We start from the raw sequence: 26,118 nt of genomic DNA on the forward strand, positions 1-26,118 counted from the left end.
TTGCAGGGATCCTACTGGACAAGGATGTGGTCATAGAGGTCACAGGCTGAGAATCAATGGAGACACGTGGTGCTCATCTACTTATGAGAAAGGTGCCACTTTTTTGCTTGGTCCACTGATGGTTGAAAGTTCTGGCCTATTTAATGATCTCACTCCAGCTTTTTGTTTTTTGTTTTGTAGCCATAGAAGTGTTTGAGAACTTTACTGACCTAGGTAAGGTCATAATTGTCCTGTAATGCTGCACACCAGCAGACACTCTCTTAACTGATGGCAATCTCCAGGAAGCCTAGGTGCCTCAGAATTCCATTGCATCGTCACTGGAACTCCCAGCACACACTCTAGGACACCTCCAAAAGGGTGCTCCCAACACACATCTCTAAGACACACCCAAAACAACACTCTGCACTTGGGTTTACTGAAGTGTTTATTGAACGAGATCTGACAGCTCTGACGTCACATTTTGTGGTTTGCTTCTTGCGACCTGGCCATCCAGCTCTGCTGACTGGGGCTCTGAGGACAGAGCTATTCCGATGCACAAGAACGTCAGAGGCTGGTCATGTCTGTGCCATGAGGGTGTCTGTGGCCATCGCATTCTCCTTCCATGGATGATGGGAAAGACGCCCGGCACCTCTGCACTTAGGCTGTTTCCATGCACAGGGGCCTGCCTGAGACACCCGACCCATCAACCATGGGGCACCATCCTTGCCTACCACCTACCTATACCCATATCCCATATTGTTCACTCTTTTCTGACTGTGGACAGTCAGGTCCTGAGGTCCTGCCTTGATGGCAGCTGAAGAAGCAGCTCTGCCGCTCTCACCATCAAGGGCTTGCCGGAATGTCTTGATTAGCCATTTGTCATTTGACTGGCGAGACCTGGGCTACTGCAGGAAGAGCTTATCTGCTTATCAGGAACACCTGCCGCATGTAGGCCCCAAACTGATACTAGCTTCTTGTTGGCCATTATTTTCATACCTTTGTCAAATAACCCGTAGGGAACATTGAAATGTGTGAAAGCACAAACCCAAGTTTCTCATTAGACCATAGAGCATGTGCTCTAAGGTTCATTCTACAGAGCTTGGCATTAGTCCCCACAGGGACTGGGAAGCCACAGGACTCTTCCTCCTGACTGCTCCCTCACTGCGGTTGCCACGAAGAATGGTGTGTCTGCTCTTCCTGGCAACAGCCTCATGGACCCGACAGCAATTTTTAGAAGTAAAGCCTATATTGCAAATCCTCTACAGATTTACAAAGGAATATCTGACTCAGATGTCTTTGTTCCTTCTGGGTTAACTGTCACTTCCGTGGTCCCATGGCAGAGAACTTGCCTGCCTGTCCACCTTCCTCCTGTCCTCCCATTTTCCCTCCTCTTCCTCCCACTCACTTCCTTCCATTTTGAAGAAATTTATATTTATCACCTAATCTGCTACCAGACATCTAAACATGGCACTGCCACTTCTCTGTGCTGTGCCACCCCCGGGCAGCCTCTGTGGTCCTGCACACAGCAGGCACTGCCTTCTGGGCCCTGGCATTCACTGCTTTCAGTTTGCATCATCAACTTGGAATCTTGGAAAGGCCATGTGGTAAGGAGGCTGGAAACCCCCAGCCATGTTTCTGGAATGAGCTTTGCTCATCTGGCCTGGCTTTCCCACAGTCAGCACAGCGCGGCATTGTTTCCCTGAGCAGCTCAGCCCCAGCCCTGGAGCATGCAGAGAATGCGGCCCACGGCCCGACTGCTCCCACCAGAGTCCTGCAGTCTCCCCTCCCGACCCTGAGCAGTCTCGGTTGGTCAAGACCCATGGCCACCTTCTCCTGCCTTAGAGATGCTTAAGTTGCTGACACTTCCCTGGGCCTTCAGAGATGGGTGGATCACGGGTTCCTCACTGAGTGCTGGGCCCTGGATCAGGAGTAAGAAAAGGCCAGAGGTTTTTGCTGGCAGACATCCTCTGTCCTTTCTGGGCTGAGGCAATGGCACCTGCAGCCTCGTGCGCAGTGGGAGTGATGGTCTCGTTGGGGAAGCATGTGTTTCCCCACCTGTGGCCAGGAGGAAGGAGCTTGTGCTGGCTTGAGGTGGCATGAGCCTTGTTTGTGCCTCCCTCGAGGCCTCTGCAGAAACGCTGGCCAGTCACACGTCCTGATGGCCTCAGGGGCCCAGCCAGCGTGGGGGTGTCTGTTTACCCCTTGAAAAGCTGACCTGAGAAGACCCTGAAACTCCAGGGAGGGCCATTGAGCTAGGTAGACCCCTCACTGAGTGTCCTCCAGGCTGGAGCAAGAACAGGCGCTCAGAACAGGCCAGTGCCTGTAAGAGATGACAGGAAGACTGGGGCCTGGGGAGGGGGAATGATGGGTGTCGTGTCAGAGGTGGTCTCCTCTTCTGGCTCACTGTCCCCATCATCCAGACCTTCGGCGAGGGAGGGGACGATGCGGACCACGTTGTCTTCAAAATGCACCTGCTTCTTTTTGGCCAGGGAGTCGGCTGGCTCCAGGCTTAGCTCCATCAGTGTGTTGGGGGGCTGGAGAGCACTGGGCTTCTTGGTCCCCTTCAGGATACTCTTCATGTGGATGAAGAGGGAGCTGGGCCCCTCCTTGAGGCCCCATGGAAGGTGTAGGTTTGCTCTGTGTCCCCAGAGCCGGTAGTGCTCACGGCGCTGCTGGAGGGGTCTGTGTACTGCTCTGGGGAGGCCAGCACCTCGGGGACAGCTTTCCTCTTCTTCCGCTTGCTCAGAAGGAAGTAGGCCAGGCCGGTGACGATGAGCATGGAGCCTGGAAAAGAGCCAGAGATCAGGACATTAGATGAGTTGCGGAGAAAATCCAGAGCCCTTGAGAGCATGTTGTGCAGCAGGACTCCTGTAACCCTGCGCTGTGTGGCCACACACAGGCCCCTGTGGCCCTGGCTCTCTGGCCTGGCTTGTCCTCACACCCCACATCAGATTTGGAGGTCCACCTGGAGGCTGGGACGGGGATGCTAAATGGCAGGAAGGATGGGGGTTCCGCTTTTCAACATGGTCTCCCTGGAGGGCTGGCTTCCCTGTGTTGTAGACGGGTTCATGAGGAGGGGGCACAGTTTTCACAGACAGGGAGCAGAGAGAAGGACACTAGCAGAAGAAGTCGTGGATGAAACTGAAGAGGTGGGAGCAAGAAATTCTGGATTCTGCGATCAGAAAGCAGGCTGGCCAGTGGTGTGCACTTGGTGAGGTGGAAGTGGATGAGGGTGTGAAGATTTTCTGGGATCCCACCCTGAAGTGCCTTTCAACCCAGGCTGAGGAGTTTGGACCTGAATGGGTAGGCACTGAGGAGATTCGGAAGGGTTTGGGCAGGGAAGTGGCCATGTCACACCCTTGGGAAACGCAGACCACACACGGTCAGTGGGAGGAAAGGCGAGGTCCCCTTTGCGGTTCCACTTCTGGACGGCTCTGTGAAGGAAGGATGCACTTCTTGGGACATTCCTGCCATCTGATCGGCATGGAGGATGTCTGGCACTCCTGTGATTCCTCATGCCCACCCTCTAGGTTAGAGAGGGCAGTGGGGCAGGTAAGGGCCCTGGAGCCACCACTGGAGCTAGACTTTGAGGGGCTCAGCCCCTCCTGCTCAGAGCCCACCTGTGCTGGGGCTGCATATCTCTACCCCCATGCTCTTACCTGGGATGGTCACGTGCCAGACCAGGACGGGGTGGAGGAAGCAGGCCACCGACAGCAGCAGGTAGGCCAGGAACTTCTGGAAGCAGCCTAGCCAGTGAGCCTTCTCCCTTACTCTGTCTGCCAGGGATCCTGGTTGACACCTGGTGAGAGGGAGCCCAGGTTAGCAGAATGTGTCCCAGGAAAACTTCAGCAAGACTGGATGCCATGGAGTCTGGGCCGGGCCCTGCTGTGGGCATGCTCTGCAGTGGGCCCTGGCTGAACAGAGGCCCCAGCAGTCCTTGGTGTGGGTTCCACAATGAGTGGACTTGCCTGAGTCTATCGAGAGGGTCCACACGTTTTTGAAAGGCTGCCCAGCCCTGTCTTTCTGGTCGAGGGGGAAGCAAGTTAAATGCTCTCAGGATGCTGCATGAGTTAGTGAGGAAGAGAGCTGGAGGCTCAGGGCTCACTGGGAAGTCTGCACCAATGCAGAGAAAGTGTGCAGGTCGGGAGCCACCTGGCTGGGGCAGTTATGCCTGTAGTGCACTGCACAAGAGGCCTGGCCAGGTGAGCGAGCAGGCTGGAATCCAGCTGTGCCTTATTCACCCAGCCTTGCCTAGGCACAGGACAGTGTCGGCCCAAAAGGGCTTCTTTCCTAACTGTATACACGGGGACCACACATAGCCCTGGCAGAAGCCTGATGTTGAGTAGCTTCCTTCAGGGATGCTGCCTCCAGGTTTCACAGGCGGCAAGTGCCTGCCTTTAGACCCAGCGCCTTCATCCTCTGAACTGGCCTAGAGCTGGGGCTCTACACAGGCGCATCCTGCCTCTCTAGCTTTGAGAGAGTGCTCAGCTGTCCAGGTGGCCCAAAGCATTGCTTTCTTATGCTCAGCAGGCTGGACTGCCATGGCTCACTGGTGCCCCCTGGTGCCCATTCCTGTGTGTGTATGGTGGGGGGGTGCGGTGGAGTCCATCCAGGGTCCATTCCTCCCCAGCCTTCTCCCCAGCTGAAGTTTCAAGCACACCTTGGCAATGGAATTCAGCAGAAAGGGGGAAAGCTTTCTGCCTTAGGGCTGGTGAGCCTGAGAGGCAGCTAGTGGCCTTGCAAGGTGCTGGGACAGCTGGATCTGAAGACTGGCTCTCTCACTGACCACCCAGAGACCAGTGTCTAGGTTCTGAGAGCCGCAGTCCTTGGTCTCACCGATGACAGCTTCCACATACTGAGTGTAGGCTGGGAAGCAGCAAGGGCCTCACGAGATCCTGCAGGGTCTGCACTCCTGCCCACGGAGGGGTGTAGAGACGTACCGCCCCTGACTTGCCCCCAGGCCCTAGGAAGAGACAGAGCCAGTTCCCAAACCCAGGTCTGCTCACTCCCAGCTGGGCCTTCTGAAGGGTCCTCATCCTGTGGCAGATGGCTCAGACACTGGGGCCCAGTGACTGCCTGCTCCTGGTGAGGGGGAGCTGGACTTTTCTGGGGATTCTGAGCAAGGATAGGCCCCGAATGAATGTGTCGGTTGGTTCTCTTGGTTGGGACCATGGCAAAGAAGGCAATGGAGCCCATGGGCCTGCGCCCACCTCCAGGCCAGGCTGGCTGTACTTCGGTGGGGGGATCCTGTCCACGGTGGCTTCAGAGCAGAACATTCCCTGGTTGCGGGTTCTTGGGTGGAGACATCTGTGGTGTCTGGGGCTGGGGTGAACAGTGGAGGGTCTTTCTGGAGACTACTTACTGGAAGCAGATGGCCAACAGCTGAGCCACAAAGTAGGCCCCTTCGCATATGGAGACAGCGGCTCCTGTAAACCTGCAGGTGAAGACAGGTGAGAGGGAGGCTGGCGCCTCTGTCCTCCTTCACTTTCCTGAGGGCTGTCTTCTCACACGTGGCCTCCTGACATCACATCTACAGCCAGTGGACTGACCTGGATTCCCCCAGACAACATTCACCAGGGGCTATCTCCAGGCCATGGCCTGTTCCGTACTGGGCCATGTTGGGGAGAGGTGGGGTCTGGGGTTCGGAGATGGGTGGGGAGGGCACCGTGGCCAGCAGGTGACATGGCCTTCACCTGGTACCCTGTGTGACACTGGCAGGCACATCCTTCTACCTGCTGGTCACCAGGATGGACACCCACTGCCTGTGTTCCAGCCTTAAAGCTGGACCTGTTCCTAACCCTTTCCTTCATCCTTTCCATATTGTCCAAACAGTAACCAGGAGCTGTTGATTACATTCCTTCAATACCTTCCGAATCGCTTCTATTCTCTGACCTCATGGGCATTGCCTGGGTTTAGGCCCTGCCTCCTGGACCCCTGCACCAGCTCCACTTACTCACTTACCCCAGCCCTGTCTCCTGCTCCTCCACTATGTCACTCTGGGCTGCGCGACACCTGAATCTGATCATGTTCCTCCTGATACAGAATGCCTCAAAGGCTGCTCATGCTCCCAGTGTGATCCAGGGATCCTGCAATCAGCATCTCCTGAAGAATGTGTAGAATTCATGGCTCCCAGGCTGCTCTTGGACTCACATTAGAATCATTGGAATGGGAATATGTACTTGCAGAGGGTCTCACTGCCTATCCTCCATGTTCCCTTGACAACTCAAGAAGCTATCAGGTGCCACAGGGCTTTTGCACAAGTGAGCTCTTCCTGGAAGGCCTTCCCCTTCCCTCTCCAGTCTGTCTGGTGACCTCCTCTTACTTCTCCACGTGGTACCATATGACCAGAGCCACCAGTCTGTGAACTCCCAGGGGGCGTTCCCTGTCTAATTCTTCTGTACAGCCCAGGCTCACAGTGGGTTGGGTTTACTGGGCTCCATTAATGGGCATTGCAATGAATGAAGGAATGAAAGTAGATAGTGTTGTGCAGAAGGTGGCTCGGGGCCAGGGTTTCCTCAGAGCCATGGGTGTTTCTACCAATCTAGAAACACTCTGTGATTCTAGATTGTATGATCACAGGTGAGAGGTGTGACCTTTCTGTGTCTCAGTTTCCTCAGCTGTAAACTGGGGTTATTATAGTGCATCAACAGTAAAACTGTTCTAAGAATTAAACGATATTTGTAAAGCACTTAGGACCATGCTTGGCACACAGTAATTATATCAAGTCTTGTTATCATTTCTCTCTCCATGTGATTATTTACATCATTTAGTGATCTCTACTCCTCTCACTCTCTATGCCTCCCAGTGTCTCACTCTCTATGCCTCCCAAGTTACCCCTTGGTTTTAAAATGGTAATCACTAACATTTATGTAATGATTGCTATGGGCCAGGCATAGTTCTAAAGGCCTTACAAATATCAACTCATTTAGTCCTTGCGACAATTTTATAATAAACACTACAATTACTGTCAGTTTACAGATGAGGAAAGTAAGGCACAGAGAAGTTTGCCCCATCACCGACGGCCCCTTATCAGCAGCAGGGGAAAGATCAGAACTCAGCACTCAGGCTCCAGAGCTTGTGTGCCTAGCAGGCCCATCAATACATGTGCTTCGCAAAACAATTTCCACTGACTTTTCCTACACCCTGGGACAAAGGGATATATCAAGGCTTGGGGAATAAAGGAACCCATTCAGACTTCCTGTCTGGTGCTACTGAGTGGCAGGGAGGGACAGACAGGGCAGGCAGTGCGTGCTGATCCTGCAGATGTTAGAGAGCAGGACACAGCGAGGGGCAGGGGACCCCAGGCTGGACTGGACCACCCAGAGACCACATGGGTATAGGGTCCCTTCAAAACAGAGACAGAACAGGTTTCTGGGCAGAAGGCAGCCTACATTCACCTGCCATGGCCTGACCCGAGAATTAGGTACTCACTGGAGAGGAGGAAGGCCCACCTGCTTCTGGATCCCAGGGCAATGGTGCACAGCGGCCAGGGACAGGGTCAGTTAGACATGGAGGGTGTTCAGAACAAGGAGAAGTCACTGCCAGCCAGCAGGGGCTCCAGGCTCAGGGCACAATGGCCAGGGCGGAATGCCAGGAAGGAGTGTCAGGCATTGGGCAGGTAGAAATGGGTGGAAGGTACTTGGGCACCCAACGGAATGAGTGAAGCCTGGAGGCGAGGTCATGCTGGTGAGTTTGAAAGAGTCAGAAGCTCCGGGCTGTACATGAGTGGCAAGAAGTGAGGCAGAGGCCAAAAGATGGCACAGGGTGTGGACCAGAGGTGGTGGGAGCCCTTGAAGGCTGTCAGAGAGATTTGTGTGTCTAGAAGACAGTGTGGAAATGGGCTTGGAGGGTGGCCTGCATCTAGGAGATGGCAGGTGTGAGCCCCCAAACACAGCAAGGGGCCTGCTCTCAGGCGGGAGGGTGGAGACTGCTAAGAACATAGGTCAGCTGCCACCTGAAGGTGGAGGCAGATCCTGAGGAGGGAGGGGAGTGGAGGTCACAGCCTGGTGGACCCTGTAGGCAGAACCAGACATTTGTGGGGCAGCCTGGCAAATTGTTATCTATTGCTTCTCAGCTCAGTAAGTTCTTCAGGATTTGTGGGGCTAGAACACACAGTCTTCCTATCTCATTAGGAAGAAACTGCTGGAAGCCCCTCAGAATGGGGCTGCAGAGATGCTGTGGCAGAGACCCAGGTTCTTCTAACCTCCTGGGACACCATTGCACAGGGGTCACCTTCCTGTCAGGGCACAGTTTACAGAGGTAGCTGGTGGTGGAGAAGAAAGGACATTGTCTGGGAAACAAAAGGGTCTTGGGTTCGAATCTGAATCCTGCTGCTCATGAGCTTGGTGATGTGGGCTAACCTGCTTACTCCTTCTGAATTTTCTCATCTGTAAAACTAGGCTGATAAATGTGTAGGTGCATAGATGGATGGATAGGCAGGTGGATGGATAGATGAGTGGCTGGCTGGATGAATTGGAAGATGGATGGATAAATGGGTGGGTGGATGGGTAAATGGGTGTGTATATGTATGTATGCATGTATGGGTAGATGGATGGATGGGTGGATGGATAAATAGATGGGTGGGTGAATAGATGGATAGGTGAGTGGATGGGTAGATGGATAGATGGTTGGGTGGATGGATGGAGGAATGGATGGATGGATGGGCAGGTGGATGAAGAGGTGGGAGCATAGATGGATAGGTAAGTTGGATGGATGGGTAGATGGCTGGATAGATGGATGAATGGATGGGTGGATGGATGAATAGATTGGTGGGTGAATGGATGGATGGGTGGGTTGATGAATGGATGGGCAGATAGATGGATAGATGGGCAGCTGGCTGGATGAATTGGTGGATGGATGGGTGGGTAGAAAGGATAATTCATTGATTTATGGGATGGTCTGCACAAACCAGGAGCTATTCTAAAGCCCCCCTCGACTCCCTTCACCCCTGAGATAGGATGGAATTAGCATGGGAAGGGGACTGCTCCATCCATTCCATCCTTCTGCATAGACAGATGTAGGGTGAGTTGAGCAGAACTTACAGGTCAAAAGTGGCACATGCACACATACTCACAGCAGATAGAAAGCCAGGCTTTTGAACTGGCCCTGGAGGAAGGTCTCAGTGCCCACGCCGATCAACACTAAGGGGCAAGAGAAGAAGGAAGAGTGGGCCTGGAGCTCTACACTACAGCACTGCCCTGTTGGGGGTACCTTGGCTCTGGAGTGAGTCTTCTTCCCAGGGACTAAGAGCCAAGGTAGGTTCTTCTCTTCATGACACAGGCAGCTATGACCAGCAAGGTGCAAGAGAGCAGGAAGCCTCCTGGATTGGTCCCTGGAACTCCAGGCAGAGGCCCAGAGGTCTTCTGATTAAGCTTCCCCAGAGCAGCCACCCTTAGTGCCCCCAGCGACTGCCCACACTAATGTGCCACCAGCCCCTTGGTTCACAGCTGTTCTCTGCCACGTGCTGGGGCCCACCCCAGTGTGTGCTGTGTGTCTGGCTGCAGTGCTTAGCCATGGATGGGCCCTGCCCCAGCCCTGTTCTCTTGCTTGGGTCACTGGTTGCTGTTGTGTGGCCTTGGTCTTGCTTGCTGAGGGGTGGCTGAAGGTCACACTCATTGCTCATTTCTTTGGACCCAGTGCTGACTAAACCCCTGGGCTTTCGCCCTGACAAGGAAATGTTGCTCAGCCTCAGCTCTCCTCCTCCCCTTTTGTGGCAGTTGGTGATGACCTTCCATTTGTCCTGGGTGAATTTCATCTCGGACCTGCCTTTCCAGACTTGCTGTCTCTGGGTGCTCTCCTCACAGGGATTTGCTGGCTCCCATGGCTTCCCACGACCAGCACAGCACTGACCCTTGGAGTCCCTGACAGAAACATTCCAGGGGCAGTGCATCGGCCTGCTGAGCAGACATCTTTTTGTCCCTAACTGATTACACTGTTGGGCACCCTGTTTCTCTCTGGGCTCTGATGATGGCCCTGCTGTGTGCTGGAGTGTGGCTTCATCCTCTCTTCCTCCCAGTCAAAGATGGTGGGCTGGGTTGTCGTCCCTGGCAACCTGGGGGTGGCCCCTCCTCCCTGCTGCTCATGGGGCTGCTTCCTGGCTTCTGATGCTTCCTCTCTTCCCTGGCAGAGACATTGTGTGGGCTTCCATCCCCTGGTGTCTCAAGCTGAAGGGCGCTTCATCCAATGGTGAAACGCCCCTCCCAGAGAGCAGGGAAGAGCCTTGCACTGAAGCGACCAGCACTCCACTCCTCGATTCCAGGGGTAGGGGGTGGGAGGGGTGATGGTGGAGATATGGGGCGGGGGAAAGGGGACAGAGCACTTGGATCTAGGCAGGTGAGAAGAGGTGGTCATATTTTCTGAGTGATGGATGGAGGGCTCTGGGGCTCCGCTGTGCTTCATGGGCGACTGCCCACACTAACCTGCCACCAGCCCCTTGGTTCACAGGAGGTGGACACTGAGTCTCCCACCCTCTCCAGGTTCCAGCTACCCTGCTGGCTCACCTGGGGCAAGGACGGATGATGCTAGCGGGCCACATACCCCTGCAGTGTCAGCCTAACTGAAGGGTCCAAACTTACAGAGCACTTCAGAGCTTCCACACCATGGTGCACACATCCTGGCCCTTCCAGCAGGCCCGTGGCACAGGAGTCCCACTCTCTTCATTTTACAGAGGAGGACAGTGAGGCTCAGTGGCCTGTGTAGTTCACTCAAGGATACATGCTGGAAAGTGAGGGCCTAGAGACCAGATGGAGGCAGCCAGCTCTAGGTGGTGCACAGTTTCCTGCTATCCGCTGCCTGCCAGCATGTGCTTGTGCGTGTGTGGACACATGTGTATGTGTGTGGGTAGGCTTTTGAGCGCACATATGTGTGAGTGTATGTGTGAGTGTGTGAGTGTATATGTATATGTGAGTATATATGTGACTGTGTGTTTGAGTGTATGTGTGTGTACATGTGTGTGTATGTGAGTGCATGTGTGTGAATGTATGTGTGAATGTGAGTGTATGTGAGTATATATGTGCGTGTGTGTGAATGTGTGTGAGTGTATGTGAGTGTATGCATGTGAATGTGCATGTGTGAATATGTGAGTATACGTGTGTCGTGCAGGCAAATGGCCACTTATATGGTTTTCACCATGTCCTGTTCTCAGCACCCAGTATTCATTTGCTTTTTGAATCATTGCAGCAGTCCTATGAGAAGGTACTCGTTATCCCCGCTTTACATAGAGGAAACTGAGGCACACAGAATGTAAGTCAAACCAACCAACCAACTACGGATGGAGGCCCAGGTCAGATCCTGAGTTTCGGTCTCTCATTTTCCAGTTCATAGCACAGTCACCCAATCTCTCTGAGTCTGTTCCTCATCATACCTCCTGCACACAGTGGTCATGAGCTAACTGATACCAAGCATGTCACGGGTGCTCAGTGAATCACTGGATGGGGAAGAAGTGCTTGCTGCCCTGGGCCCGGGAAGGGGTGTTCGACTCAGCGCTGATGTCTGCTTTGCACACTCTGTAGGGCAGGTGTGGGATCCACTCACGTGGCATGTCATGTTGGCCAATTTGCAGGGGCTAGTGGCAGACGACCAGCAGATGGCAGGAAAGGGTCTTGGGAACTCAGCTTCTTCCCTGATCTGCACCCATTTAGCATGTGGAGAGCTATTTTGATGCTTTTGTTTTGTACTCTTTAGACAAACAAGGGGTCAGCGGTCAGAGGGGCATTTGAGGAACACTGTAGAAACAGTGCTGGTTTGCATTAAAAAAATATCAAAAAATGGCAACAGAGAAATGAGAGCTGGATGGAAATTCCAGTTCTGTGTGTTATTACACACAAGTGATAAGTACGTAATTCATCCAAGCTGTGTTTTCTCATCTGTGGAAGCAGCAGAATAAGTTATAACTCAGAGTAATTGCTTGGATTGGAGAAAATTGCTTGGATTGGAGTCTGAAATGCACGGCTTAGTGCCTGATAGATGTCAGGTGATCAATGCAAAGAGGCGACTCCTTCCCCCCAACTTGGCCCTGGCAGCTTTCCCAGTATCCAGTCAGTCACTTTGTACTAAGGAGCATGGGGTCACTCCCACAAGCTCCCTCCCAACCATAGTCAGCTGGATTCTGCGTGTCGAGACTGAGGGATGCCAGTTGGCGGGAGGAGGAGAGTGTGGGGAGCCAGGAGTATGGCTCCTCAATGTACGCAAGGTGGAAGGGGATCAGTGGGGCGCTCGTGGGAGGCTGTAAAGACCTTTGATATCCAGGCCAGGGGGTCACTGCTTTCTGCTCAATCCTCCCACTTGTGGGGTGCGTGTTCCTGGATGCAGAGCATGCCAGGTTGAGACAACATGGACTCACACTGAGTCCTTCCTCTGTCCTCCGCTCTGTTTGCCTCTGGTCTTGATGTTCAGGCTGCTCTGCTGGGAGCGACAGGCGCACTCTCCTTGGGGGTCGGCTCCTGGCCACTTCTCCTAGGCCCACCTGGTCTTCTGTGGCTACTGGTTGGGCCAGGCACCAGGCTCACGGCTGGGGTAGGCTTAGTCCAGCGGGAGATTTGTGATGTGGACTGAGAAAACTGCATTTAGCGAGGGCAGTGACCCAGGCTGGACGAGGGACTCACCCAGGAGCTCTGGGGCCAGACAGGAGGGGCCGCCCATGGGACTATCAAGGAAGATGAATAAAGATGAAGGCAGAGTGGACTAGAAAAGCCGCAGGAATGGACCTGTGCAGATGGAGGGGCCAGGCGTTGCAGGGGGTGGGAGCCCCTAACAGCAGAAGCAGGGACACCGTCGGGGGCAATGGGCAGTGCATGTGGATCAAGGCGACTGCAGGGTTCTTAAATATTGGGCTCTACAGCGTGAGCAGAAGGGACTCAGGTTTAGACTGGCATTTCAGAAAGCTCCCTGACCCCGGGCAGACGGTGAGAGACTTCGGTGATATTTGGTGGTGGCTGAGGGACAGAGACAAGCTCCAGGTGCTCCTGGTCACCTCCTCTCCCAGCACACGGTATCTGCTAGTTTCTTTGTTGACTTGGGCTTGAAGCAGTGTTCTGGCTGTGGCTCCTGATGGTGTGGTGCAGGTGGCTTTCTTGTTCAGTGGCACAGCAGGGCGCTTGGCATAGCGGCTCAGGAGAGTGGAGGGTCTGTTCTGTCTGGGGACCCAGAGAAGGAGGTTTCCCAGGCATAAAGCAGAAGGCATGCCCTGCCCTTGCATGTCAATGTTTGGGCTTTATCCGGGCAGTGGGGGGCAGAGGTGTGGGCTGGCCAGGAGGTGTCTGGGATTGGAAGCTTCCTGGGCATGTCAGCCCTGTTGCCTCTCACCCAGGTGCCACCACACACCATATAGACAGTAGGCCCTCTCCGTACGTCTTGTTTCATCTGCACATCTCCCAAGTGGCAACTGCCAACCCTAAAGTCTCCCAGTTTTCTCAGCGATGTGCTGGCTGCCATCTCTCAGGAAAGTTGGCTAAGAATGATTTTGCTGTGAAGACGCGCCTGCTAATCCCTGAGGAGTGAGACTGACATTGTGAGGAAGCCTAAGCCAGCCTTGCAGAGAGACTTCTAAAAAGAGAGAGGGAGAAATGACAGACAGCGAGAGAGAGAAATAGAGAAAGGAAGCGAAAGAGAGAGAGAGAGAGAAAGGGAGAAAGAGAGAGGCACAACAGCCCCAGCTGGTTGTGGGATGTGGATCAAATGATGGAAGAAGTTATCTTTGACATTCTGGCACCAGCAGATGTGACACAGACTGGAAGTGATGGACCCAGACAACAATCAGAACCAAAGCACCAGATGAGCCACCTCAGCCACGTGAGCCATGCCAGCCACCCTGTGACTCCACCTGTGGCCCCAGTCATCATGGAGCAGAGGTGAGCCGCCTCCACCGCGTTCTGCCAGAATTCCCAAGCCACAATGTTTTGAGCATAATCAAATGATTGTAGTCTTACATCACTACGTTTTAGAGTGGGTTGTTGTGCAGCCACACACAGGTAACTGGAAAAGCAGTTTATTCTGTCGTCTAGCCACCTGAGGTTTTTGGCGTGGAAAACCTCTGTGTCTGGTCTGACTTCTTAGGAGTAAACATTATATTCTGACTCCTCAGGAGGAAGCATTTCTGGGTCCTACAGCACCTGCCCCACAGCCTTGGAGATTCAGACTCCAAGGAATAGGGGTGGTGTCTGGGGACTTCCACTGGGTCATGGAATCCTATTGGGGGTTTTATATCTTAAGACTTCATAGAGGATCTGTGGAGGAGAACACTGTATCATCTAAAGCAGGTCCCTCCCACAGTTGCATTTTGCAGACATTCCCAGTAGAAAAAGTGAAGAAAGCAAGAAGTGAGATTCCTTGCTGTAGGAATTTTGTGAACTGTATCCAACACTCACCCCAGACAGCCACATTGGGCCTGGCTGTGGAAGCCCCTAGCCTGGTGTGCTGACTAGACTGTACTGGGAACAAAATATTTTGGAAGGTATCACAGTTCCACATGACACAAATATAGGACTCTAAAGTGTTTTCACTCAGGGCCTGGAGTTCCCCAAAAGTTTTTTTTCCAGGGGACTAGTCTCCAGAATTGGCAGGAGGTGAACATGAAATGTGGCCTGAAATTCAGTGTGGGCTTGAATGAAGGATGGGATTGGCACAGGGAAGAAGGAGCTCCTCTCCGGTCTCCTGAGCGTCTGTTCCCAGAGACTGCATAGGTGGGCCCCCGCCCTCTCAAAGGCCTCACTTCAACCCATGGATGAGGGTGGCCCAATCCTTGTTTTGTGGAATTGGACCTTAGGTTTCTGCCAGGTTTCCAGACTTAGGCGGGGCTCTCTGTTAAACACAAAGAAATTATGGCACCCAGAGAACTAGGACCAGGGTGGGCCCAGAAAGACACCAGGGCTCAAAATTAAGGAGTCACGCCTCCTAAAATTACAGAGGTGCTCGTTCATTAAGGAGGTGTTCTCCCTAAAACTAAGACGGTATTTGCCATTAAATTAAGGAGGTATTCTAAAATGAAGGAGGTGCTCCTCTTAAAATAAAGGGGGTACTTATTGTAAAATTAAGGAGGCCCTCATTGTAATTTAATGTGGCCCTCACTCTAAGCCCAAGGCAGCACTCCCTCCCTCAGGGGCAGTGTAGGCCCTTCCCTGGCCCTGACAGTGGTATCCTGCCCTGGCCCTGGCATCCAGAAATTTGGGTGGCCCAGGGTCTGAGGGCTTCTAGCTCCTTGTGGAATTTGGCCTGCGCTCTGGCCTTCCATCCTTCTCACAGGGCAGTGAGGCTTGTGTCTTGGAAACTCTGCCTTCACAGGATGCTAGTCCAATGTGGAAGTGGTTGGCCTGAATTAGCAATTCACTGGAAAAGATACCCCTGGGGCATTGCCCGGATCTGGGACCAGGGACTGAAGAGCTGATCTTCGGATTAGCAGATCAATAATCAGAAGCTAATCAATGGAAACAAACAATGGCACAAAGGCCCTGCTACCCCCAGAATCAGAGCCTCATGACACCAAATTCTCTGCAAGAAGGAATCACCCTGAGACTTGCTTCAATCTGGCTGTGCTGTCTTTCCTGCCCAGATGGAGGGGCACGGAAGCACTGAACAGCACTGCTTGACACGGCCATTAGTGGCATTTGACTCCTTCCATCCCTCCCTGTTATCCCACCTCAGGCTCCCCAGCTACTCTCACCCCAGCCCCACAGAGGTACCTTATGCCCACTCCAGCACAGCTCACCCCACACCTCTGTCTCACTCCCTGCACGATCCCAGGAGGTGCATTGCATTGCACCTTGATGGAGCCATTCATGGACAAGCCTGGCCTCTCTCATTTCATTAGCTCCTTCCCTCCAGTCTCTGTCCCTCCTGTCTGGGCCAGATCCAACCTTGGTACAATAATTTTCTTCTCTCAGGGGCCAGGGCTTGCTTCTGTGTTGCTTTTCTGAGCTGTTTATTGTAGTTCAGGCTTAGCAGAGATCAGAGATCCTGGGCCAAGAACCTGTGGTGCAGCCCTGGGCAAGGCAGCCACTGTGTGAATATCCTTATCATCCTAGAGCTCTGGTCTCAGCATGGGTGGATGAAAGCTAGGAGGGGGCTGCACCGGAGCAGAAAGAATACGGGGTCTGCATCAGAAAAGCCGAGTCCTGCATCCTCAGGAAAGTGATTAACTCTCTGGTCTGCATCTTCTTCTGGAAAATGGGGAAAATAAAAACATGCAAAATGGTGCCCACCGCTGCTCAGTCTAAGTAAATGAGAGTGCTGCACAAATGCAGACGATGGCTAGGAAAGCTATTTAAGAGGCAGGCGGTTCCCATCAGTATTCTCCAGGGAAAGGAGAGGGTTTATTCTCATCCTTTGCTTCCATTAACACACTTGTGGTTTTTTTGTGTGTATCCAAAAAGCTCTTCCCTGTGCACCAATGTTGTTTGTTGTTCACTAATTTACTTTGAGGTCCCTTCTCAAAGCCCAATTGGGATATAAGTGACCCAAACTCCCATCTATCTCCACATCTCTTGTGTTAGCCCTCCATAACCCTGCTAGGGTTCCCACGGGGCTCAGGCCAGCATGTTCCTGAGGCTGGGGCCATCTGTGGGGCTGCCGACTGAGGGGATATTCTCCTGGCCTCAGGCTGCTGCTGCTCTTGCCATAGGGCTGACCTCATGGTCCACTGTTGCTTATCCGTTCTGACTCCATGGGTTGAATTGTGACATATGTCTTGCATTCATTGTGATGCCCTTGGTGGCAACATGGGATGTTTCACAGTCATCAGAGGCCACACTAACTGGGTTTTTGTATCAGGCAGTGACCTTGCACTGGATGCCCTGGGCATTGGATGAGAATTTTGTACTCACCATTGCTGAGGGCAGCCTCAGAGCCCACCATGTATATTTATTGCTTCCCTTCATTCTCATCTCCTGCTGGACTCAGGATCTCCAAGGACATCTCAGGGAAAGATGCTCCAGGCTGATGACAATGGGCAGGAGAGGTGGTCACCGCCAGGGTAGAGATGAAAAGCTAGATTTGTACCATTTCCAAGATGGAGTTGCTGGAGCCGGTTGCTGTGAATTCACTGGGACAGTAAGTAGTAGCCACAGGCTTCTTAGCTCAGAAGTTGTAGTAAACGGTAAGCATGGTGGGGAGGTTTACCTGCGTGTGGAGATCAGTTCAGCTGACATACATGAGCCAGGGTTCGGAGACAGTGTGGGAAAAGGGAAGGATTTCATGTAGATATTTCTGGACATTCAGTTGGAAGAGACCTCAGATTGAGCTCGTATTGAAACTGTACAGCAATTTGGGGGAGAACTGATGTCTTAACGATATTGAGCCTTCTGACCCATCAACAAGATAAATCTCCATTCATTTAGATTTTCTTTATTATCTCTCAGCAATGTTTTCTAGTTTCTGGTGTAGTTTGTTTTACATCTTTTGTCAGATTTATCCCTAAATATTTCAGATTTTTGATGCTATTATAAATTGTATTTTTAAAGATCTCATTTTCTAATTGTTTGTTGCTAATATATGGAAATACAGTTGATTATTATATATTGAGCTTGTCTACTGCAATGTTGCTATTCCCTCCATTAGCTCAAGTAGCTTTTGGGGTAGATTCTATTAGATTTTCTATAGATGATAATGTCATCTGTGAATACAATTTTTCTTTTTCCTCGACAACCTGTATGCATTTTGTTTCTGTTTCTAGCACTGGCTAGAACCTCCAGTACAATGCTGGCTGGATGTGGTAGAGTGAACAAGCTTGCCTTGTTCCTAATCTTAGGAGAAAGCACCTGGCCTTTTACATTTAAGTAGATATATGTTTTCTGTAATGACCTTTTAAGGTTGAGGGAGTTTCCTTCTGTTACTAGTTTGCTGAGGATAGTTTTATTTTAATCATAAAAAAAGTTGTATTTTATTTAAAACTTTGTGTCTATGTAAATGATAATATGGCTTTTCTTTTTTAGTTTTTAAATATGATGTCTTGGTCCATTTCGGCTGCTATAACCAAATCCTATATACTGGGTGACTTATAGATAACAGAAATTTATTTCCTACAGTTCTGGAGGCTGGTATGTGCAAGATCAAGGTGCTGGCGGATTTGGTGTCTGAGGGACCCGTTTCTTGTAGAAAACTGTCTTCTCACTACTACTGCACATTGTATGGTAGAAGGGCCTAGGGAACTCTCTCGGGTCTCTTTTGTAAGGGCACTATTTCCATTCAGAGAAGGCCCCACCTCCCAATACAATCATCTTGGGTGTTAAGATTTCCACATGTGAATTTGGCTGGGGTTGGGGGGGACACAAACATTTAGTCCATATCACATGGTAAGTTGCATTGATTGATTTTTCAAATATTAAAACAAGCTTGTATTTCAGAGATGAACTTCACTTGGTTATGATATATTATTCTTTCAATATATTTGTATTTGTTAAAACTTTGCTTAGAATTTTTGCATCTATGTTGATGAAGAATATTAATCTATAATTTTCTTGTAATATCTTTGTCTAGTTTTGGTATTCACATAAATACTAATTTTATAGAATGAATTGAGAAGTATTTCCTCCTTTCAAATTTCTGGAAGAGTTTGTGTGGAATAGATATTATTTATTCCTTAAGTGTTGGTAGAGTTCACCTGTGAGGCCATCTGGGCTGATACCCCACTCTTTGGTGATGAGGAAGGACTCTGCAGACCCACGTGGTTCATTGGCAGTATTGAGGATAGAGTCTCCCATGTAGAATAGCATCTCCCTTGTAAAGACTCTGATATGATTTGGCTGTGTTCCCACCCAAATCTCATTTTGAATTCCCACCTGTTGTGGGAGGGACCAGTGGGAGGTAATGGAATCATGGGGGCAAGTTTTTCACATGCTATTCTCATGATAGTGAATAAGTCTCAAGAGAGTTGATGGTTTTAAAAAGAGGAATTCCCCTGCACAAGCTCTCTCTCTTTGCCTCCTACCATCCATGTAAGACGTGACTTGCTCCTCCTGGCCTTCCACCATGATTGTGAGGCTTCCCCAGTCACACGGAACTCTAAGTCCAATTAAACCTTTTTCTTTCGTAAATTGCTCAGTCTTGGGTGTGTCTTTATCAGCAGCATGAAAACAAACTTATACGGGCCCACAGGATAAATTTCTTCTAGGTCTCAATGTCAGGGAGAACCGAGGTATTCACTTCCTATTCCTTCTCAGTGTTTAGGTAGAATGCATCTGCTCATTCATCCACATGACAGGTTTCCAGAAAGCATTGTCCATGTCCCCCTTGTTCTCTGTCCATTCCACACACACCAGGCTTCTTCATCTGACCATTACCTGGCCTCCTGGGGGGCTTCCTGAGCCCCTTCTCCACAGTGTCAGCCACTTATGTCAGACAACATTTCTTTTTGTTCACAGCCCTCCTCAGAAGGCTGAATAGAACCCAGGACAATCTTGAAAGAGCTGTCATCCCATGAAAAATAAAACAGGGCTGCCATCTTTCTTCTGGTTGGCTTACTATATGTGGTGTAGAAATAGCCAAGTTCTTATGGGCTGATCTTCACAACCCAAGCTCAGAATGTGATGAGAAATGTTTCCCAGCATAATGCCCTTTACAGTGTAGCCCCTTCCTCCTTCCAGCCTCATGGGTCACATACTGCTTTGCTCCTTTCCTCAGACTTTCCTACTTCTTCCATCTTACAAAAGGAGCCGATAACTCATGCTATGCAGTTCCATGCCCTGCACGTTCCTCTAAAATTAGCCTATGTTGAGTGAGAATCTATGTGCCAGGCAGCTTGCTACTTTAGCCATTGTTTCATTGAGTCCTCACAACTCCAGAGGGTAGATACAGTGGTTGTCCCAGGACACAGACCCATCTCCCAAACACTACGCTGTGGTGCTTGGTGCTCGGATGTGCATTTACTAGTTTGCTTCTCTGTCTGGCCTATGTGCTCCCACAGGGCGAGGTCTTGCCATCCTAATCCAAGTGTCTACACTGCATGACTGAGGACTCAGCAACAGTTTGCCGAGTAAATGAAACCTAATTGAAGTTTCAGATTTCTTGTTATAAAGCTAGAAGCAAGGCACAGGCACAAACTTGTGAAGAAAGAAATGTTTGAACCAAATCCTATTGCGTGTCAGTGGTAGGTAGGGGGAACAGAGGGAGGCAGATTCCATTTACTCGTGGAGCCAATTGTAACAGAAGAGGAAAACAGTCAATATTCACTTGGAATGTCTGAAAACGCAATGTGGGCTCGCTTGGGTGATAAATCACCTGCGAGGCATTGGAGTGCGTGACGCTTTCTTCAACGGCAGGAAGTGGTCATGGGGATATACATGTAAGAGGGGTGAAATTAGCATGGAGGGCCCAAGATGGTCGCTTCAGAAGCATTTGTTTTCCTGAAGGCTTTGAACAGGGCTAAGGTCAACTATGCATTTGCTGTATCCTTTAAAATATAATGAGAACAGCTGGGTTTTAAACACTTCTTTTCTCTTAATTTATTTTAATAAGCCAATGCTCTAACTGTGTGGAAAGTATGGGAGCAGTTGAAAATGTGGCCACATCTATTATATAGAGAAACAGGTTAATGGGTCAAAACCTGGAACAAAACAAAACCCCTCAGTGATCCCAGGCTGTTCCCAAGCACTCAATTTGTGAGAAACAGTATGTCAGCCTGACAAGCAGAGTTCACTCAGGATGGCTCTGCCTCCATCCCCCTCATGTCCCTGCTGGCTCTGCTATGCCCTTTGCTTTGGAGCTGCCATAGCACAGTCCTGTGTTTGAGCAGAGTGGAGTTCCAACACCAGATCTCTGTCTCCTGGCCATGTGAGCTCTGCCAGGCTACCTCAGTGTTCTGAGCTTCAGTTTCTTCATTTGTAAAATGGGACTGAGCCCAGCACTCCAGCCTCACAGGCATTTGTGGGGCTGGAGCGAGACAATGACCATAATGCATGCAGTCAGCCCTGCACCTCTGGACCCATCAAGGCAAGCCCTACCGTGATAGTTCCCTCTGGAAATGTGTGCAGATCTCTCTGTCCCCAGATGGGGTCCAGAAGCAGGTTTGGCTAGAGAAGGTCATGGTGGTGCTGGTTAAAGCATCTTGGGACAGAGAATGGACAGGTGCAATGAATATCGGTGTCTTGAGATTTAGGAAGTGTTTGGTGACCCTTGACTATGTGCTTCAGTGTACATGTGTCCTCACCATGACCCCACCTGCCTGATCAGAACTGGCCAAGGGCAGGAGCATGAGGGTAGAGGACGGGCAGTTCTGATCAGGCCTCTCTTGCTCTGCTCTGTGTGTTTTTCATCCTGCATCTTGGGATCATCAAAATACTACGAGACATGCTTTTAAATCCTGATTTAGGTGGAGGAAATAGCAATTAGGAGTGGGGTCTCAGGAGCAGACCATCATCAAGTGGAACTTTGTCTTCTTACTTCCTGGTGTGAGACCCTGAGCAAGATTCTTCACCCCATCAGGCCTCGGTTTCCCTTCCTGTACAGTGGGTATGAGGATGAACATGATGATGCTTCCAAGGACAGGAGGATGCAATGAGATACTGCATTTAAAATATGTAGTGCAAAGCTTGGGCTTTGAGTATTATGTGAATACACACTCAAATAATCATGTTCATTCTCAGCAATCCCTGCTCTGGGCAGAGGCTGGAAGAGTGAAATTCAGCCCTGGAGATGGGGCAGTGGGGCCCCAAGCTGGAGCCTCTTTGCTCTGAGGGAAATTGGGAGGCCTTGCTCAAGCGGGCAGAGACATTTTCTGAGCAAGCCTGTTTTGGGGAAGCCCACGCACATCTGTGTGTGAGGACACAGCCTGGAGGGAGGCCTTTCTCTACGAGGCGGGGCCCGGGGACATGCCTCCCTTTCCCTCCATGCCCAGCCTGGACAGCCTGAGAGGTGCACCCTCTGCCCCACACAGGGGGCTCTTCCCATTCTCGTCCTGGCCACCTTGGCAGGAGCTGGGGAGTGGTGAGGGAGTTATTCGCGATTCCCCTGAGGTTAAAGGGTAAGAGGATGGCGGAAGTTCTAAGGGAAGCCAACCCTGCCTTCCTAGCCTGCAATCGGGACCAATGCTGTGGGATTGGTCCTTTCTCATCTCACAGAGGAGGAGCGCCCTGGACCGCTGTGCTCCAGGCTCAGTTAAACCCATTTCCCAGGCCCCCTTTCCTGCCATTTGGTCTGTACTGAGAACCTGTCACAGGGCTAAGCCTACTTTGGGGCCTGAGTCTTGCACTCAGGACACCTTTACCCTGTCTGCAGTGGACGCAGGGAGAATTTGCTTTGAGGGATGGACAGGCAGAAGCCCCGGCATCCGCACAGGGGGATGTGGAGTGCTCACAGCCTGTGTGCCATTTCCCAGCTGGGTCTGCTTCCATGGGCAGCAGTGGATGCCGCGTCTCAGCAACTGAGGCACTTAGACATCACACTGGTGCATGCATGCACATGGACGCACGTGCGCCTGCCCCCCACCCCCGCATCCCGAGCCAGGGAGGTGATGCAAATGAGCCCGGTGTAAACAATGCGAGAGTGGTCTGTGATGTCCTGGAAACCACATGGAAGGAATTTTCAGAGGGAACGAATTTTCTAATTTTAGAAACACTTCCACCCAGGTGCTACTACCCGAGGCCTGTTTATCCCCATTTGGTGGCGGCAATGATGCGTCTGTGCTCTAGGACCCCTCATGATGTGGGGCTGGACACTGAGGTGGGGCAAGAATGGCCTGCGGGACTTCGAGGAATCCTAAGGAGGCATCATCCGAAGGCTGTGGCTTCATCCACAGTCATAGGGCCTTGACATGCTGGCAGAAGCACCCACCAGGTACCCTCAGTGCTTTTGACAGCCCTGATCCTGTCTGCAGGGGGTCCAGGGAGGAGGCTGCTAATGAGAGGTTGTAGCCTCTTAGCAGCTGCCTGGTCCCTGCAGCTGACACTGTGAGTACCCTTGAGTCACATGTCTTCCTAGCTTTTAAGAAATCCGCACTCCCTACCTCCCTAGGGTTTCTGCAAAGTGAGGCCCTCTATTTCCAGTCTTATTTCCTGTCTAGCAGCAGTGCCCTTGTAAATGAAGCCTGGAGTTCTCAACAGAGGATTTCAACAAAAAAGAGGCTTAGGAGAATAAGGAATTTGCAAATCTTGTGTACTGGAAATAGACCAGGAGTTCAGTGATGCTGGAAGAAATTCGAGATTTGCCCAAGAACACCAAACCCCTCTCTCTAGTTTCCCATTCACTCCCAGCACTCTAGAAAGCCCAAGCAAGATCATTTGAAAGCCTGGCCATTAGAAGGGAACTCATGGCCTATTTTTAGTCTGCATCTCCTATCAAAACCAAGAGGGAGGCCCATTCTCAGCATAACAGCAGTCCCCTGTACGGAGATAAAGGCTGTGGTTAAGACGAGCACTATACGTGCGTGCACGTGTGTGTGTGTGTGTATGTGTGTGTCTGTGTGGGTGTGTGCGTGTGCGCGCGCGTGTGCACATGGGAGTGTCAAGGGCCGCAGACTCTTCCATTGACTGAGATAAATCAGACTGTTAAACTGTCTCTAGCTAATCCATTAGAAGGATAGGTACATACATCTTAGAACAGCCTCTCGACAGGAGGTGGGCCTCAGCTCTGGGTGAAGTGCGGCTAGGGAAACTGTGGGATTCTTGGCATTTTACAGATTTCGAAACCAAAGTCTAGAGGGAGCAGGGTGGACTCAGATCAACAGATATGGAAACCTATTTAGGGTGGCCTTCCTTTCCCCAGGATGGCTTGTTTGCTTGTTGGGGATCTTGCCCATCATTCCCTTCAGTGTAGATGACAACGTGATTCTGAAAGTGGCTGGATCTGGCTCCTCCATCAGCGCCTCCACTCAGAGCCTCAGCAGAGCAATTCTGAACCTCCTCCTGCTGCCTGCTGGGCAGGGCTTCCTACTCTGCAAGGCAGGGAAGGTTTTGGCCAGAGCTCTGGCCTTTGTGAAAGTTGAAGGACCAGGGTTCCAGGCTGGCTGTCTCTCTGACATGCAGCATGACCTTGGGCAAGGTCACCACTCGCATTTGAGCTCAGGTGCTCCATCCTATAGCAGGAGGGGTGGGGTTAAACCATCCAGCAGCCCTTCATGATCTAACTCACGGCCTAGATGCTGGAAGAGCCTACTGGTCAGCTCATGGCTGAACCCAGCCCAGTGCTCCTGAAATGACCCAGCTTCCCATTGAGCTCTGGAGTGTGTCATGGGGGCTTCTGCTGAGAGGGTTTCATCTTCAGTTCCACTTAGCCATGCTCAGTTCCTGCATCCTTAACCTGTCCGAACACCTGGCCAGCAGGTCCAGCATCTCCATCATACAGATCAGAAAGTGCAGCCGCCGAGGGGGCAGGGGCTCCCCAAGGTCAGGCAAGTGACTGGGCTGGGGCAGGAACCAGCACTGCGTGATTTTGACCTAGGAGAACTTCCCCATTTGGCAAGACCCGTGGGTAAGCTTTTGCCCAGTGGTGGGGAAGGGCTTTGATAGGGGATGTGTCTCCTCTCTGTCCCCAGGGGACAATGTGGCTCAGAGTTAAGGGCTCAGAGTGCTGCCCGTTCACTTCCCCAATACAGATCCTGGCCCTGTAGGGGGCATGGGGCTAAGGGTCGGGCCTGCCCTGGGGAAGTGAGCAGGTAGGGCTCAGGATGGTGGCTGTGGGCTCTGCTCTAACAATCTGCCTTCCTGGCCAGTTGAGCAGCCCTGTGATTCTGCTGGGTGAGGGAGGGGAGCCCAGCATCTCTGGGAAGCATCTCTGCTGCTAAGACCACAGTTCACTCCTGCAGCCAGACCTCAGACGGGAGTCTGGGTTCCTACAGGGTGTTCTGTTAACAGGGTCCAGCATGGGCCCGAGGGAAGCCTGTGATCTCCATGTCCAGCCTAGCTCAGGCTGTCCCCACTGGGCAGAGCTGCTCATGACTGGGAATTATCTCTCCATGAGGTAGGGCTATGGTTTGAGTAAAGCAGGATGAGCTCAGCTGACCTTTTGTAGCTGCACAGCGAGGCCCAGCCCTTTCACCTTCTGTCTCCACCTCCATCTCATGACAACTCTCTGAGTAGGTGGGGTAGACCCCTGGAATCATTTTGCAGATGAGGATCTTGAGGCTTCCCAAGGTCACAGGGAGGGTGAATTGCCAAGCAAAGATCCAGCACCCAGCCCTCTGGCCCCCGGCCTGAGGCTCACCCCACTGCACCTGCTGCTGCTCTACAGAGCAGTGTTTCTGGGGGTCTTGGGAAAAAATTGAAGCACAGAAGTGGCCAGATGTGCCTGCTGTCTTTCGGCCACCTCCCACCCCTCAGGCAGCCCTATCTGCCGTGCCAGTGTGCAAGGATTAGCAGCCAGGAGGCGGGGTCTTACCTGCAGCAGTGGTAATGCCCAGGAGCCGGCAGGTGTATTCCAGCCCAGTCCAGAACACCTGGAGCTTCATGGTGCTGGGGGTGAGGACAAAGTCCCGGCAGGGCGGGCAGCAAAGTCTCCGGCCCTGAGATGCTCCCGAACACCCTTGTGCAGGTAGGAGGCTGTGGCTGCTGGCTCGAGGCCCCTGCACACCGGGGCCCTGCCTTCCCAAACCAGTCCTGGCCACCGCAGCCTGGCTGAGGTGTGAATAGGGCTCACCTTCCCGGCTCAGCCCGTGCCCTTGCCGGGGACTCAGCTTAATCATTACCTTGAAAGAATACTCCCGCTGCTCACACAACCCCAGCCTGGGCTGGAGCCGCTCAGCCCCAGCGCAGCCCAGCCGTCTGAGATCGGCGATTAGGGCTGGGCTGGAGGCAGCCTGGAGCTGGCAATTAACCATTTCTGGCTGGGAGGAGGGAGCCAAGGAGTGGGCCAGGCCCTTTCTTACCAGGCCATGCCTAGAAAGTCACACCTGGATTTCACACTTGCTGGGGGTCTGGAGCGTCAGGCTCTGGAGGGGACAGTGCTCTTGCAGGTCTGTGCTTGTGTGCATGAGGGAGAGAGGAGTATGTCTTTAAATCACCAGTAGAAACAACTTTTGAAATGAGTTCCAAGCTTCATTCTTCTGCATATAGGTGGATTAGGAAGCTTTTCAAGTTTGTCCCGGATTTGGACTCTGACTAGACATACTTAGCTCAGGCCCCCCCATGCAGAGGCCTTCCTTCCTCATTAACATGCATCTCAACATGGGATGTTGGAAATCATTTTGGTTCTTTGCTTTGCGAGGGGAGTTGCTATGTCAAT

The 26,118-nt window shown here is 51.8% G+C and overlaps 1 protein-coding gene across 1 annotated transcript; it reads right to left on the reverse strand.

Annotated features, from left to right (window-relative positions):
- Positions 1-411: 411 nt before the first annotated feature.
- TMEM72 (transmembrane protein 72) lies at positions 412-25,631 on the reverse strand. The gene is given in 6 exon segments (XM_050804329.1): positions 412-2,593; positions 2,596-2,763; positions 3,639-3,778; positions 5,342-5,413; positions 9,053-9,119; positions 25,276-25,631. Coding segments are annotated over 6 exon segments (1,062 nt in total). The 5' UTR covers positions 25,580-25,631; the 3' UTR covers positions 412-2,282.
- Between the last annotated feature and the right edge of the window lie 487 nt (positions 25,632-26,118).

Source organism: Macaca thibetana, chromosome 9 (genome assembly GCF_024542745.1).
Source record: "Macaca thibetana thibetana isolate TM-01 chromosome 9, ASM2454274v1, whole genome shotgun sequence".
NCBI lineage: Eukaryota > Metazoa > Chordata > Mammalia > Primates > Cercopithecidae > Macaca > Macaca thibetana.